Source organism: Electrophorus electricus, chromosome 13, assembly GCF_013358815.1.
Source record: "Electrophorus electricus isolate fEleEle1 chromosome 13, fEleEle1.pri, whole genome shotgun sequence".
In the NCBI taxonomy this organism is placed as follows: Eukaryota; Metazoa; Chordata; class Actinopteri; order Gymnotiformes; family Gymnotidae; genus Electrophorus; species Electrophorus electricus.
This window is the reverse complement of record NC_049547.1, coordinates 12,750,571-12,765,570: the sequence shown is the minus strand read 5'-3', so window position 1 is coordinate 12,765,570 and position 15,000 is coordinate 12,750,571. Positions and strand designations below refer to the sequence as shown.

The 15,000-nt window shown below is 43.5% G+C and overlaps 1 protein-coding gene across 8 annotated transcripts in view; it reads left to right on the top strand.

The window, feature by feature from the left end:
• LOC113578398 (protein unc-79 homolog) overlaps window positions 1-15,000 on the top strand; it is a 36,063-nt gene that overhangs the window by 10,945 nt on the left and 10,118 nt on the right. For 5 of the 8 annotated variants that reach the window (XR_004776794.1, XM_035533016.1, XM_027011620.2 and 2 more), the window contains exons 12-32: window positions 1-60; window positions 510-681; window positions 1,121-1,351; window positions 1,483-1,673; window positions 2,209-2,332; window positions 4,227-4,367; window positions 4,874-5,089; window positions 5,228-5,455; window positions 5,625-5,775; window positions 5,929-6,008; window positions 6,089-6,237; window positions 6,505-6,662; window positions 8,101-8,282; window positions 8,465-8,666; window positions 9,230-9,409; window positions 9,940-10,008; window positions 11,976-12,277; window positions 12,453-12,635; window positions 13,337-13,502; window positions 13,612-13,761; window positions 13,884-15,000. The exon at window positions 1-60 is cut by the window's left edge and continues 170 nt beyond it; the exon at window positions 13,884-15,000 is cut by the window's right edge and continues 155 nt beyond it. Coding sequence is in view for 7 of the 8 variants with exons in the window: in XM_035533016.1 (XP_035388909.1) it covers window positions 1-60; window positions 510-681; window positions 1,121-1,351; window positions 1,483-1,673; window positions 2,209-2,332; window positions 4,227-4,367; window positions 4,874-5,089; window positions 5,228-5,455; window positions 5,625-5,775; window positions 5,929-6,008; window positions 6,089-6,237; window positions 6,505-6,662; window positions 8,101-8,282; window positions 8,465-8,666; window positions 9,230-9,409; window positions 9,940-10,008; window positions 11,976-12,277; window positions 12,453-12,635; window positions 13,337-13,502; window positions 13,612-13,761; window positions 13,884-15,000 (4,452 nt within the window). In the remaining variant the exon portion in view is untranslated. The remainder of the gene's footprint in view (window positions 61-509; window positions 682-1,120; window positions 1,352-1,482; window positions 1,674-2,208; window positions 2,333-4,226; window positions 4,368-4,873; window positions 5,090-5,227; window positions 5,456-5,624; window positions 5,776-5,928; window positions 6,009-6,088; window positions 6,238-6,504; window positions 6,663-8,100; window positions 8,283-8,464; window positions 8,667-9,229; window positions 9,410-9,939; window positions 10,009-11,975; window positions 12,278-12,452; window positions 12,636-13,336; window positions 13,503-13,611; window positions 13,762-13,883) is intronic. The other 3 variants (XM_027011622.2, XM_027011617.2, XM_027011619.2) reach the window with 2 other exon arrangements.

The window sequence follows — 15,000 nt, the reverse complement described above, 5'->3', positions numbered from 1 at the left end:
CATCAACACACGGGAGTGTGCGGCTGAGGAGCTGGTGTGCACCGTGGAGTCTGTCATCAGGTAGCACATGCACTGCCATACCTCACCCAGCCCTGCCCCTCACGCTGCCTGATGCACATAACACCTCCTCATGTGACACAGTATTACTAAAATACAAAATGCTTCTTTCTTAAAATGTGCGATCATCATTTCCGTCTCGTCTTCTGATTTGCATAGTGGGTTTTTTATTGCCCGGAGCAATTACAGGATCACGGATATTCTTCAGCCTTACTTTACAGAACAGGAAAGAAAAGCTGAATCTATATCGGCCTAGTCTGTGCAGAGGTCTATTAATTATTTGTGTGGTGATTCATTAAACAGTACAGTCACAACTTTGAGGCAACACACCACCAGCCACCAGAGAGTTTCAGCGTGGAAGTTGGTAGATAATATTGAAGTGCTGTGCTGCAGCTAGATGTGTTTTTCAGTGCGTCATAAGGCCTTGTCTGCCCCAATTCACTCTGTGGCAGCCTGCTGAAAGAGGCAGAGATCCACGCAGAGCAGCGGGAGCTCGAGATGAACCGCCGGCGTCAGATGGGCCTCTCCACCTCCCACCATTCGCTGGACAACCTGGAATTTGACAACAAAGAGGATGATCAGCATGACCAGAGATTGCTCAGTCAGTTTGGGATCTGGCTCCTGGTGAGGGGCCATATCCATGTGCCCATGTATTTAAGAAGCATAAATGTGGGAGGATGAAATGTGATTTTAAATATTTGAGATAAGATATTTAAAGATATTTTGAAAGCTTTTTTGAATAGGTTACAAGAAGACAAACTGAGACTCATGTTTTCTTTGTACAATAACACCACCATTACCAACACCACTTAACTAAAGCTATGACTGCTGATTACTGATCACCTCCACTTAATTTTCCCTTAGATATGCCTATTCATATTGCCACACTTTGCTTTACTCAAGCATTCACTTGACCATTACTTTGGCATCATTGCTAAGATTCAGAACCACTACCACACTGACACAGTGAACACACAGCCTCAGCTATGGTAACAAGCTCATCGTTATAACCTCCATTGCCCAACCACTGTCCACCCTTCCACTTTCACGTGCTGGGCACCAGGTGAGCCTGTGTGCCCCCAGTGAAAACACTCCCACGGAGAGCCTGGCACGGCTGGTGAGCATGGTCTTCCAGTGGTTCCACTCCACCGCCTACATGATGGACGACGAGGTGGGCAGTTTGGTGGAGAAGCTCAAGCCGCAGTTTGTGACCAAGTGGCTCAAGACGGTGTGCGATGTGCGCTTTGATGTCATGGTCATGTGCCTGTTGCCCAAGCCAGTGGAATTTGCCAGGGTAGGGAGAGCTTATGATGTTCTGATACCAAATTGCCCATGTGGATTAGCCTTCTCTAAGTCCTTGCGTTTGTGTTTGTTTTTTTGTGTGTGTGTGTGTGTGTGTGTGTGTGTGTGTGTGCGCGCGCATAGGTGGGTGGCTATTGGGATAAATCCTGCAGTACAGTTTCACAGCTGAAGGAGGGCCTGAACCGCATCCTCTGCTTGATCCCTTATAATGTCATCAGCCAGCCATTGTGGGAGTGCTTTATGCCAGAATGGCTGGAGGCCATCCGCACTGAGGTGCCAGACAACCAGCTCAAGGAGTTCCGGGAAGTCCTTAGGTATAGTGGCTTCTGCTCAGATGCTTTCATAGTTCTGTTTGGGCCATTGAGAACTGACCAATAGCTCTCAGAGGGAACCTGGAGTTTTTAGGTCAGCCCTTGCCTACCTGAGAGTGATTAGGAGTAAGGTGTTGAGATGCATGGCTTAAAGAAAAGAACAGGTCCAGTCTGTTCAAGCTCTCTCTCACTCAACCTCAGTCATTTCTATTACCATGACCTTCACTGCATGCAAGGTCAAATGTGGAACCCCCCCTCTGGCTCCACTGAATTATTTCTGTACTGAGCAGCCCTACAGAGGTCTCCGTTAGTGAGAAGACAGCAGTTCATGTGGAAGGGCCCTTTAGCTGTCTCCCGGCCCCATTCACCTTCTCTGTTTTGTTTTCCAGCTCCTCTATGAGTGTTCCTTCTGGTTAATTAAATATATTGATTTGACCTGACAGAAACAAAAGGTTTTCTTTGCTGCTTTTGCCCTCAGTGTGAAACAGATGTAATCCTCTTCTTCTTCTTTTTTCCTCTTGTCTTCTTCTTCCAATAGCAAGATGTTTGATATAGAATTATGTCCACTTCCCTTTTCCATGGAGGAGATGTTTGGTTTCATAAGTTGCAGATTCACAGGATACCCTGCATCAGTACAAGAACAGGCCTTATTGTGGCTCCATGTGAGTAGAGTATATAAACACACACATGCACAACCACACACAACTAAAAAATGGTTTTGCATTATAAGTGTTTCCAATTCTTGGTAGAAAAGAATACATAAGAATGAGAGATACTGCCATTATTAATAAAGCTTTATCATACCTTTATATATAACTGCAATATATTTACCAATTGGAGTGTAAAAGGTGGAAATTCCTTCCAAGAGGTAGTCATAATAAATATAACTGCGGTGTGTCAGAAAGCGGTTCACCCAACTTCCTATAGGGAACAATAAATACTGGTCCTAAGAGTCTAGGAAGAATGTTAATTAAATGTTAACTTGAAATTGAAGTGGGGGCAGGCTAAAGAGTGCTAATTTCATTAGCATTTTAATTGTAGCTTGCACGTCTTTGAAATATCTTATTTCTTGTTGTAACTGGACTCCCGCCTGTTCCATACTGACAACAACAGAGCAGGAATGATAATGCGGACAGTGTATGTAAGTGTAAATGTTTTTAAAGACTCTTTTTATTTCAACTCAAGACTGCTTACTTACCTATTGCAGGAATTCTGGAAATGGAAAGATGATTGTAATTGTCTTACATTGTTCAGGGTAGTCCGCTGACTATTTGGTTTCAAAGATTATACTTACCTGTTTCATGCAAAGGTGATGAGTCAAAACATTTCTGCACAGTGTTGAGGGGATTTGTAGTCTTTGGTTCACGTTATAGGGTCATGTAATTTCTCATGTTGAAGGGGGAAGACAAATTCCTGGTTAATGGCTCTATATGTTTGTATATTTATTTTAACAATGAAATTTTGTATGATTGGATAATGTTTTAAATGTTTTAAAAGATTTTATCTACGATAATGTAAGAGAGATATTAGGAACGTAATCATTTAAGTTACCTGTAAATTGTCCGGTCCAAGGGGCGAAGAGCATATATAGGGATATACAAGGTATAGACAGAGGCAATCCGGGGTGGCTGGTACATGCTTGGTTATTCTGCTATCATTGGAATGCACATTGAGTTACATTTATTTTGAATTTAATTTTCTTTTCATTGGGTGAATTGATTTACTTTATTATCTAGTTTCCTTTGAATTTTCTTTTGTCTGTCTATGGCATGCTGCCCCCGTCGCTGGACTTTTGGGAAAAATGAGTCCCCTTCATTTGCACCATAACCACCTGTATCTGCCTATCCTGTTACACTTGTGAATAGCTTAATTTCTCTTGTTGTAAATATTTTTGTGTTTATTTCCCGTCTTTTGCAATGGCAAGCCATTACATTTTACAATAACATTATGAATACTTGCACAAATACTAATTCCCATAATCACTCAGCTGTTCACAGTCACACCTGTACCTCCCCTAACCATACTATATATGTATGTATGTATGTATGTATGTGTGTGTCTCACCCCACATATATATATATGTGTGTGTGTGTGTACGTGTGTGTGTGTGTCTATTTCTGGCAGGATTACGGATAAGAGCACAGGCAATGCTGAGTATGTATCTGGGTCAATGGTATCGTGAGACAAACCCAGTGAGAGCTGTTAACTCCCAGTTAGGAACCAAGTCTTTGATGTCACATGTTCAGGCACTGGCTCAACTCCACATGCTTTAATCCTATGATGTGCAATAAGGCTAATTTTGTGGGCCATATTTAACCCTGTCATTTACTACATTTACATTTGCAGTAGATTTAATTTTGCACATTTTTGACATCTTGGATTCGGACTGTGGTATTGATGCTTCTTCAGTATCATAGATTTAAAGGGGAGTGCAGACTGACACTTCAGATTTATAAGCAGCCCATTTGTGAATATATATGAATCTGTCGCTTGCCCTGTGCCCTACAGGTAAAATGTTATTGTGAAAAATATATTTCTGGCTCTCTCTGTGTGCAGGTGCTGTCACAGCTGGACATTGTTGTACCACTACAGCTCTTGATTGGCATGTTTTCAGATGGTGTGAACTCTTTGAAAGAACTGGCCAATCAGAGGAAAGCTCGAGCTGCCGACCTAACAGGAAATGCAGGGGCCAGAAGGGTAGGATTGGATGAACTTATATCAGATGGCTGGACCAACATGTGATTCTAATAAAGCACTGTGACAAAGTAATGTGGAGGTACTTAGACAGGGCTGGAAGGAGAAGGAGACAGAAGGGAGTCTCCTCAATTACTGGGTACAATTCTAAAGGGAGGCTGGTTGTCATGACAACAAGCTGAAGACTAAATATAGTTAAAGGGCTTGATTATTGGCAAGCAAGATAAAGTAATCTAACCAAACACTGAATGGAAGAGGATATAGTGGTCTGAGAATGAAATGTAGCCATTTGTTATGACATGAGATACAGACCATTTATTGTGTCAGATGTGTCATTCTCTGCATTTTCCAGACTTTCAGCTGAAGCAAATGGAGCATTTCCTCTGGATCTATTAGCTCTGTTCACTTTGAAATCATATAAACATCAGCAGTGATTAGAAAATCTGTTTGCATGCATACGTGCGTGCATACACATGTACGTGTTTGTGCATGAATGAATGTGCATGCAGGTGAGTGTAGTATCAGACCCTGGCAGAAGGGGGCAGCACAACACTCTGAGTCCATTTCCCAGTCCGTTCCGGAGCCCCTTCCGCAGCCCTCTCCGTTGCAGCCCTTTTAAGAACCTGGGTCATGCCACGGGCAACTGTGCTCTAGACCTGGACTGTGATGATGATGACATGAACCTGGGCTGCTTCATCCTCATGTTTGACCTCATCCTCAAGCAGGTGACCTGCCCAAAAGAACAAGCTACAAATGTATTTGACATTGCGCCAAATTACACTTGGATTGATAAAGCTGAAAGAAGAGCAAGGCTTTTAAAGGAGCGGACGTTTGCCTCTGCTCTCTCGCCTGTGTATGTGCAGATGGAGCTGCAGGATGATGGAGTGATGCTGGGATTGGAGGGCAGTCTGGGCAGGGACATTGTGGGCATCATTAACAGCGTGTTCCAGGCACCCTGGGGTGGCTCGCATACCTGCCAGAAGGATGAGAAGGCTCTGGAGTGCACCCTGTGCCAGTCCAGCATCCTCTGCTACCAGCTGGGCTGTGAGCTCCTACAGAGACTCACCCCTCCTGAGGAGATACGCCTGGTGGTGAGATACACAAATACACACACACAAACACACACACACACACACACAGACTTATGAACACAAATGAACATCGTGACAAAGGAAATCAATGATGCTCAAATATGTCATTGTATCCATCATTAACAAAGTTGTCCTGTTAAATAAAAACATAATTTTTGCTGTTTTTTAGCAGGAGCCTGTTGATAGTCTTGAGGAGAGTCTAGTGTTTCCCCAGTCTGAGCTGTGTCTCAAACCAGAGAGCATTACAGAGGAGGGTGACAATGCATCTGGCATTAGCCCAGACAACCCTGGCAACCAGAGTCATTCCCCAGTCAACCCACGTAGGCATCCATGGAATATTTTGTTATCCTGCCATGTCACCTTACTGACTGACTCATATAATTTGATTTTTAGAGTCATTCTGGCAAGGCCATGTTAATTCAATGGCATCTTTGCAAATTCATGTCCCTCACCATAGATTTTTCCTTCCACAGCTTTAAAGAATAATGCTGACAGGAAATTCTCCTACCAGCAGCTTCCTGCTTCACTCAGGCTTATCTACACCATACTACAGGTAAACATCACAGCCTTCAGCTCTGCACACTGGGTATGATGCAGTGGCAGAATTAAGGCAAACACTGCTCCTCACTTTAGGAAATAGCTAAGTTTGAGGAGCCGGATATCCTATTCAACATGCTGAACTGTCTGAAGATCCTGTGTCTTCATGGGGAATGTCTGTACCATGCCCGCAAAGACCACCCTCAGTTCCTGGCCTACATCCAGGAGAAGATGCTTATTCCCAGGTATGCATATATGTCTAGAGAGAGGAAAGTTAACCCTGTTCTTCACGTAAGGACATTTGTAGACTTACACGTGAGTTGTATATTTTTGGAACTACCCAAACAGCTTTGATAGAGTACAAAGGGGGGCAGCCTCCAGTTATTCTGTGTGTTTGTGTGTGTGTGTGTGTGTGTGTGTGTGTGTGTGTGTGTGTGTGTGTGTGTGTGTGTGTGTGTGTGTGTGTGTGTGTGTGTGTGTGTGTGTGATGCAATGTCTGCACTGGTGCCCAGTCTGTGGTCTATGCTGAAGTCTGAGTTCTGCCAGCTGGCCTCCCTAGCAGTGCCTCAGCTGCTCCACGCTCTCACGCTGTCCCACGGCGCTGACATATTTTGGAGGCTGGTTGACAGCAGTTTCAACAACAAAGACTGGAAGATTCGCTTTGAAGCAGGTCAGAACCATTTATGAATGTTTCATTCTTATGTGTAACATTGAATAATATTTTTCTCATTCTGACTGACAAGAAGAAGAAAATCAGCGATTTGTATCTTCATTTGTATTTGTGCCATACAGTGTGACCCAGTTACAATGAATCCTGAATGTGTTTGTTGTATGCTTCCTGCAGAGCTGTGCTTAGCTGTGGCCTCTTTGCACATACAGACCGCCCTGCTAAGGTTGTGTGCATGCATGTGTGTGCATGTGTGTGTGCCAGTGCATATGCCTGCAAATTCTCTTTTTGTTGCCATGGTAACTAGTCTAGTTTCTACAAGCATTGAGGAATTGTGGGATTAAAAGAGCCTTTTATAATGATTGGCAGAGAGGAGGTGTGACCTTATCAGAGAAGTGACAGAATAGCCACTAATGCAGAAACACGCTGCAGAAGGAGAACTGGCTGTACATGAAGACATTGCTTTAATGACATTGAATTCAAACACATATACACAGTATAGGTTGTGCACTATATGCTGTGACTACAGTCCTTAATTTGATCCTCAAAGCACTTATGTTGGTCCAATGTTTCATTCCACCCAATCAGAGACAGGAAATTGAATTAAAGGCTTGGATTATGGCGGTTATATCATGGCGGTCAGTTGGAGGAGGTGTGTTACACCTTGGACACATATCAACCTTTTTGTGGACAGATTTGGGGTACTGATGTGGGTGTATTCTGTATGAATGACTGTGTAACTGTGATGTCATGGTGCAGTTATGATAGTTATAATAGTTAAGATGCTGCATATAGTTGCAGTGTAATGTCAAAGTACACCAGAGAGCAGTTCATATTTTCATGTCAAATGATTTTGGACAAAACTATGTTCACTTATCATGCTAGAAAAGTGCCTGTGATTTATCAAAGCACTTGCTGAACAATATAGAGAAACTTTGTTTACACTGGAAAGATTTGTGGTGCATGTTAGTGTGTATTTCCATAGTTCTGCATTGCATAATGTGTTTTGTGTTGTGCATTCCAATGCAATCATTTTCTAACCAGGCCAATGGAAAACTCCCACTTCATAACATGGTGTACATTAGCTCAGTCAGCAATAAACAATGTGTACTGTTGCCTTTGAGTCAAAAAGCATTGCTTTGCATTACAAACATCTATGAGCATAGAGAGGTATTAGGTGGAAGAGCTCTGGTTGACTGTTTTCAAAGCCATTTGTCATTCACTGTTGTTCATATAGTGCCCTCTGCTGATGTCTTAGTTTACACATGACTCAAACTAACTATTAAGTAATTAATCACTGGCTTCTTCTTTATTTACTCTTTAGAACAATTGGCATGCTTTTTATTTTCCACTGTAATTATGCTGATATATTAAACTTAAAACTGGTCATATTGACCTTTTAGTGAGCTAGTAACTGAACTAGAGGTGAATGTGTGTACAGTCGAGCGAGTTGCAGTGCTGTGCCGCTTTTTGGACATCGGCTCGGTCACTAAGAGCCACCTGCTGAAGTACTCACTGGCCCATGCCTTCTGCTGCTTCCTGGCCAGTGTGGAGGATGTCAACCCTGCTGTGGCCACCAGGGCCAGGCTACTACTGGACACCATTAAACGACCCTCACTACAGGTACCCACAGATACAGTAATAACTGTGACCATAGCCATAATAGGAATTGTCAACAATTTAGCACATCAATGTACAATAATAAGAGTACGATAAGGATATTTATAGAACTGATGTCAAACAGTGTCTTTGGGTGTTGGTGTATGTGTGTGTTTGGGTGTGGGTGTGTGTGTGTTTTTCACCAGGGCCTGTGTCTTTGTATGGACTTCCACTTTGACACGGTGGTAAGAGACCGGCCCACCATCCTGAGCAAACTGCTCCTGTTGCACTCTCTGAGACATGACATCCCTGCACTGAGCTGGGAATTCTTTGTGAACCGCTTCGAGACTCTGTCCCTGGAGGCTCAGCTGCACCTGGACTGCAACAAGGAATTCCCTTTTCCTACCAGTACGCATGTGACTCTGACTGTGTGTGTTTGTGTTTGAGGTCCGCAGCCTCAGTGCTCTGGCTCATTCCTAGGGATGCATTGCAGATCGTGCAGGTCATTAAACACTATCGCTACATTGACCTTTGCAGTACTGATATCAGCAGAAGTATGCAAATCAGCCCTGTAATAAGTCAGACGGCTTTTTCTTTTTACTATGCACTATGAGCATTCTAACCCAACATCAGACATTCCACATGAGAGTTTGTTTGATGTTTTGATTAATCATAACATTCACATAACCTAAAAATCCTAAATAATTTTGGTCAAAGTACTGCAGGCCTATCTTTAATCATATCACATCAAGTGTTCAACATTGCATTATAATATATCACAAAGCATGTCGCAATTGCAGTATGCAGTAATGCAAACACAATAATATTCCTGAGCACATTGTTCAAGCCTTTTGTACATACAAATCTTTACTTTCGTTTACATACTGTATCCTGTGTGCAGTGAAATACATTTGTAATGCAGTTAGTCTCTGTGTACTGCTGTTACTATTTTTCCTCTTTTCTGACTAAAGCCATTACAGCGGTGAGGACTAATACAGCCAACCTCAGTGATGCAGCTATGTGGAAGATCCGAAGGGCACGCTTTGCACGAAATCGACAGAAGAGTGTGCGTTCACTCAGAGACAGCGTGAAGGGCACATCCGAATCCAAACGTGCCTTCTCTCTCCCTGAGACACTCTGCAACAAACTGCGTGAGTCACCTCAGTTATCTGCTTCTCCCCTTACCTGTCTGTCTGTTTCTGTCACCCCTTTGTGCATCACCTGCCTGCTGTCTGTCTCTCTTCTCCCTCACCAGTGTGCTAGAACATGTTAATGATGTATTAACATCGAGTAACTTTGCACACTTCAATGCCATAGCTGCTGCACAAAACACTGTCCAGACATGAAACTCAAAATAAGTGGTACAAATGAGTCTTGTATTAAGTATATTTTAAAGCTAGAAATAAGCTATAAGTACTGTTTTTCGATCAGTTCTTCAATATCTCTGCATTTTATTTGCGTGACAGCAGTTTGCTCCCAATAATTTCTTGAAAATAGCAATGCAAAAAATGTTTACTTTTTAAAGACTTTTTGCTAACACTATATCCCGTCAAAATAGACAAATTCTGAGGTGAATGTTTACATTTTTGCTGGAATAGGGACTGAATGTTGTGGAAGCTCAGATGTGTGTTTGTGCTCGTCCTTACATGCCCTAATTGTGTTTCCATGTGTGATTTCATAGCTCTAAGGCTTACAAGACAAGAGCAGTCTGCACCCACGCTCAGAGATATGCTAGAGAAAGTACTACCAGGTAAATGAGACCAGTTTGACATGAAATAGTGGCCTTAATCAGTAGATTCATGTTTAAATTCTTCCTGAATATCCTCCCAAGCAGTGAAAAGTACATTGCACAGTTATTGTATCCAAAATGAAAATATTCATAATAACACTGCATTTATAAAGGCGGTTTTTTGTTGTCATTTTCCATGAACCATTTGTTATTTTAAAGGTTTAAAGAGTTGTAGGCTTATCACAGAATTCTGAATTAAAGGTGCATTAGTCAAGAAACAACACCTCTATAGGTTAAGTAGGTGAACATAACACTGGAATGAATTTTACTCTTTGTATCTGCCTTCCATTCTTGCCCATGAACACAAAACACACCTCTAAGATCTATGGTGTCCAGCGGAGTTCAACTGCACTCTTCTAGGTTTACTAAAGTTGTCATGACTTCACTTTTGAGTGATGATTTAAACTGTGTATTAATACTTTGTTATTTAACAAATTATTTGCAAAAGTGAACCACATGATAACTATTTCAGGATGTGAATCCTTGTATGCAGAAGCCTATATAAATGATAAGTGAACCATATGGTAACTGTATCGGGGGGGATGCTTGTATGCAGAAGCCTATATAAATGATAAGTGAACTATATGGTAACTGTATCGGGGAGGAATGCTTGTATGCAGAAGCCTATATAAATGATAAGTGAACTATATGGTAACTGTATTGGGGAGGAATGCTTGTATGCAGAAGCCTATATAAATGATAAGTGAACCATATGGTAACTGTATCGGGGAGGAATGCTTGTATGCAGAAGCCTATATAAATGATAAACATGAGAGGAGGGCTATAGCTCTGCTCTCTCCTGGTAAAGAACTGATTTATTCTACTTGGCAAATTAAGAAGACGTACCATTACATTTTTTTCAGAGAGATATGTTTAATCATGCTACACAAGTACTCCACATATATTTAGTTGTATACGAGTGGCATTTGGCCAGATTGGGCTAAAGTGTGTCTGAGGACCATGATGTCTGTGCACTGTGGTATCTGGGGACCGTGATATTTTGAGGGTATCTGGACATTGTAGTATCTGAGAAGTGTGATAGTGTTAGCTAGCTTTTTATCCTGATACGTGGCGTTGCCCACTACAACGTTTACCTTCATGACAGTGAAATTATAAGCCTAAAACACATCACAATTCAGCACATAATGATTTGCTGCTGTGAGAACAGTCAAGTGTTTTCATTGTCCAATATTTCTTTGTAATGAGCTTCCATGTGTTAGCTAGTTAACATTGCTAAATGCCAGAGTTTGATGCATCTATAAGATTTTTCTGATTTATTTGTTATGTACAGTCTGTCACTCAAACATTTCAACACAATATACAGATTGTGTTTACATACCTGTCTATAATGAATGTATTCATTATGCATCCATCTTCATCTGCTTCACATGTAATCATTCTTTCCATTTTGGAAAGAATACCTCCAGTCTTTATTCTTTTTTCTTGTTTTATATATTTTTTGGCAGTACAACATGTTATTTTGTCCACAGTACAAGTATCTGGCAGTGCAGGGTGCTTACCAGATTCTGCCATGTTTTGTTAGAGATAGGGTGGGGTAACAGGGCACTGAGGCATGTTTCATAACGTGACTGACCGGAGGTCAGTGTAAACACAAAACAAGATTCCTTCCAAGAACAGTTTTTCATTTTAAGTTTTTCTCAATTTTTATTATGTTCTATATATTTCACATTTTTTTTGAATTAGTAAGGACGGGGTTGAAGTCAACTAATGCACCTTTAGAGCTTCAGACATTTACAATGACAGTGATCGACAGTGAGCAAGTGGGCTATTTCTTCACCAAAGTCACCTCAACAACTAGATGAGATTCGCATTCTCTAAATCATCTAAATATCTTGATTCAAGTTCCTCTCATAAAGCACTCCAATCAGTTGCTGAATCCATGAACCAGAACGTCCTCTTCTGTGCAGCCCACCAGCCGGGGCAGAGCTCTCCTCCAGAGGATGATTCAGTCATCAAGGATCTTCTCCCAGAGGATGCCGGCATAGACCACCAGACAGTCCACGCCCTCATCATGGTGCTGATGAAGTTCATGGCGAAGGACAAGAGCAGTGCTGAGGCTGACATCGGCAGTGCCAAAGCATTCAATACGGTGAAAAGGCACCTCTATGTCCTGCTGGGCTATGACCAGCAGATGGGCTGCTTCATGATCGCCCCTCAGAAAATGCGCTCCTCCACCTGCTTCAATGCATTCATCGCTGGCATTGCACAGGTGAGCACAGTAACACGGCACTCACCTTTCACGTTAGCAAAAGGCTGATGCCCAACAGAAGATGAACGGGTCACTCTGCAATCCAAATCACCTATCGATCAGCAAACCTGAGCATTCTTCACATCAGCGAGTTGATATCAAACGTAGACGTGTTTCTACTCTATGCCTGTGTCAGGTGATGGACTACAACATCAGTCTGGGGAAGCAGTTGCTGCCCCTGGTGGTGCAGGTACTGAAGTACAGCACATGCCCTCAGCTCCGACCCAACTTCCAGGAAGCGCCACGCTGTTCCTTATGGGCACTGAGGCCACACATCAGACAAATGTGGCTCAAGGCCTTACTTGTTATTCTCTACAAGGTACTTGGGGTTCCATTTTGGGAATGTCTCACTGATTTATGTTACAAGAGAAAACAGCATGATTTTTAGTCATATATTAATCATTGTGAAGATTTCTTCCCTGATTGTCCTGAAATATGCTGGTTTTCTTAGCCAGAGGCTAAAATAAAAGAGGCTTTTCAGTTTGAAGTTAAGATCCCCCAAGTGGCGGAATTCAGACTGACTGAGCAGCACATTAATTCTGTGCTATGGGAACATTCACTCCTCGTTATAGAGAACTGTACCTCCAAGAAATTATAATAAAGTGTGACTTTTGCAGAAGCTGATGTGCTGACACTGAATATGAATAGCTGTAGATATTTTAAACCAGTGTTTTCCAACCCAGTCCTTAAGGACCCCCAGATGATCCATATTTTGCTGTGTCTCAGCTTCCAGCATACCTGAGCCCTGCAATCAAGAACACTGAATCCTTGTTTAGATGAGCAAGAATCTGGGAGAGAGCAAAAATGTAGACCATTTGAAAATGTTATTTTAAAACACTGCTTGACGTCTGCAGGTTTTGTAGTACAAAGGCTTAAAACATATTTTGCTTCTTGCACATATTATAAACAGGCAGGATTTCTGAAAGAGATAGCTTGGAGAACATGATAGCACATGTCCCAACAGCTGAGCCAGTAACACTCCTTTGGTTGCATGACCCCCTTAACATCTGTTTTCTGCAGTACCCATACAGGGACATGGATATGAGTAAAGAGGTTGTTCTGCACCTGATCCACATCACCATCAACACCCTGAACGCGCAGTACCACAGCTGCAGACCCCACATCTCAGCGGGACCGCTCTACAGCGACAACTCTAACGTCAGCCGCTACAGCGAGAAAGAGAAGGGTAGATTATTATTAATAGTGGGAGCATGACTGAGCCAAAATATTTTCAGATACTGAGCTTTGATTTGGTTTGACCTTGTCAATATCTGCTTGCACGGCTTGCTTTGAAGAGGAGGACAGTGTGTTTGACGAATCAGACATACACGACACTCCGACAGGAGCGAGCAACAAGGAATCGCAGACCTTCTTTGCTCGTCTTAAGAGGATCGGGGGCAGCAAGTCTGTCAAGTATCAGCCAGTGGAGCTCAATGCTCAGAGGAGTAAGAGTCTGCTTGGTTTGGTCCCTTTAAAATGGAAGTGTCTGCTTGGTCTGAACCCTTTAAAATGTGAAGGCGTGGGTCTGGGAACACACTGTGAAGATGTCCATTCTCGCCCCCTGCAGGTGAAATTGAGTTGGCGGAGTACCGGGAGGCAGGCCCCCTGCAGGACAGCCTGCTGGCCCCGGCACGGGATGAGGGTGGTAGCAAGAAGAAGCGTTTGCAGGCTATGCACAAGCAGAAGTCCCTTGACATCTCCAATGCTGACTCCATCCTTTTCAGCCTGGATGAGCATCGCCGCAAGTCATGCATCGACCGCTGTGACCTGCATGGGCCGCCACCCCCGCCCCCCTCATCCTCCTGCTCCACAGCGAGGCAGTCACGGCGGGCAGAGCGCCGCAGCAAAGCCTCCTTTGATGGCTCATCAGGCGCTGATGGACCAGGTTCTAATATGCCTATTGATGGCATCAGGCCCGTTATTCCTGAGGTCCGACTGAGCTGCATGGAGACGTTCGAAGACAAATCCTCAGGGCTGGACTCGCCTCTGGCGGTTTTGAAGCCTCCTCATGGCAAGGAAGATGGCGACCTGATTGATCTATCTTCCGACTGCACTTCCATACCAGAAAAGCGCTCCATTCTCTCGCTGTCTGACAGCGACTCACTGGTCTTTGAGCCTCTCCCGCCACTGCGCATTGTCGAGAGTGATGAGGACTTGTTTGAGGCACTTTCGAAGCCACTGACTGGGATGCAGAGCAAATCCGAGCATCCGTCACCCACATCTGCCAGCACTGTCATGCGTCTGTCCCCGGTTGTCCAAGTCAGTGTGCAAGACTGCTCCAGGGAGAGGACGAGCAGATCCAGCAGCTCAGCTAAGGGGAGCCCTGCACAGGCCACAGAGCACAGGTCTCCCTCTATGACCCCCACTGCCTCCCTTGAGCTCCCTGACCCCACGCACCAACCTGGAGGCCTGGAGAGCCCCATGACTTTGAAGCAGAAGAGAAACCTGTTCAGAAAGACGTCCCATGTACCCGATACCTCCGAAGATGATGGGTGCACACTGCCTGAGGACAAAGTGTCAGGAAGCCCGGCAGGGAGGTCTGTGTACCTCAGCGTCCCCGAGGACACTCTGGACAGCCTGGATCCACTGAAAGCTGCCAAAGGGGAAGGGGACACACACGTCGAAGATGAGAATGATGCTGAAGATGACGATGACACCGGTGACGAGAGAGACAGCAATCCCAA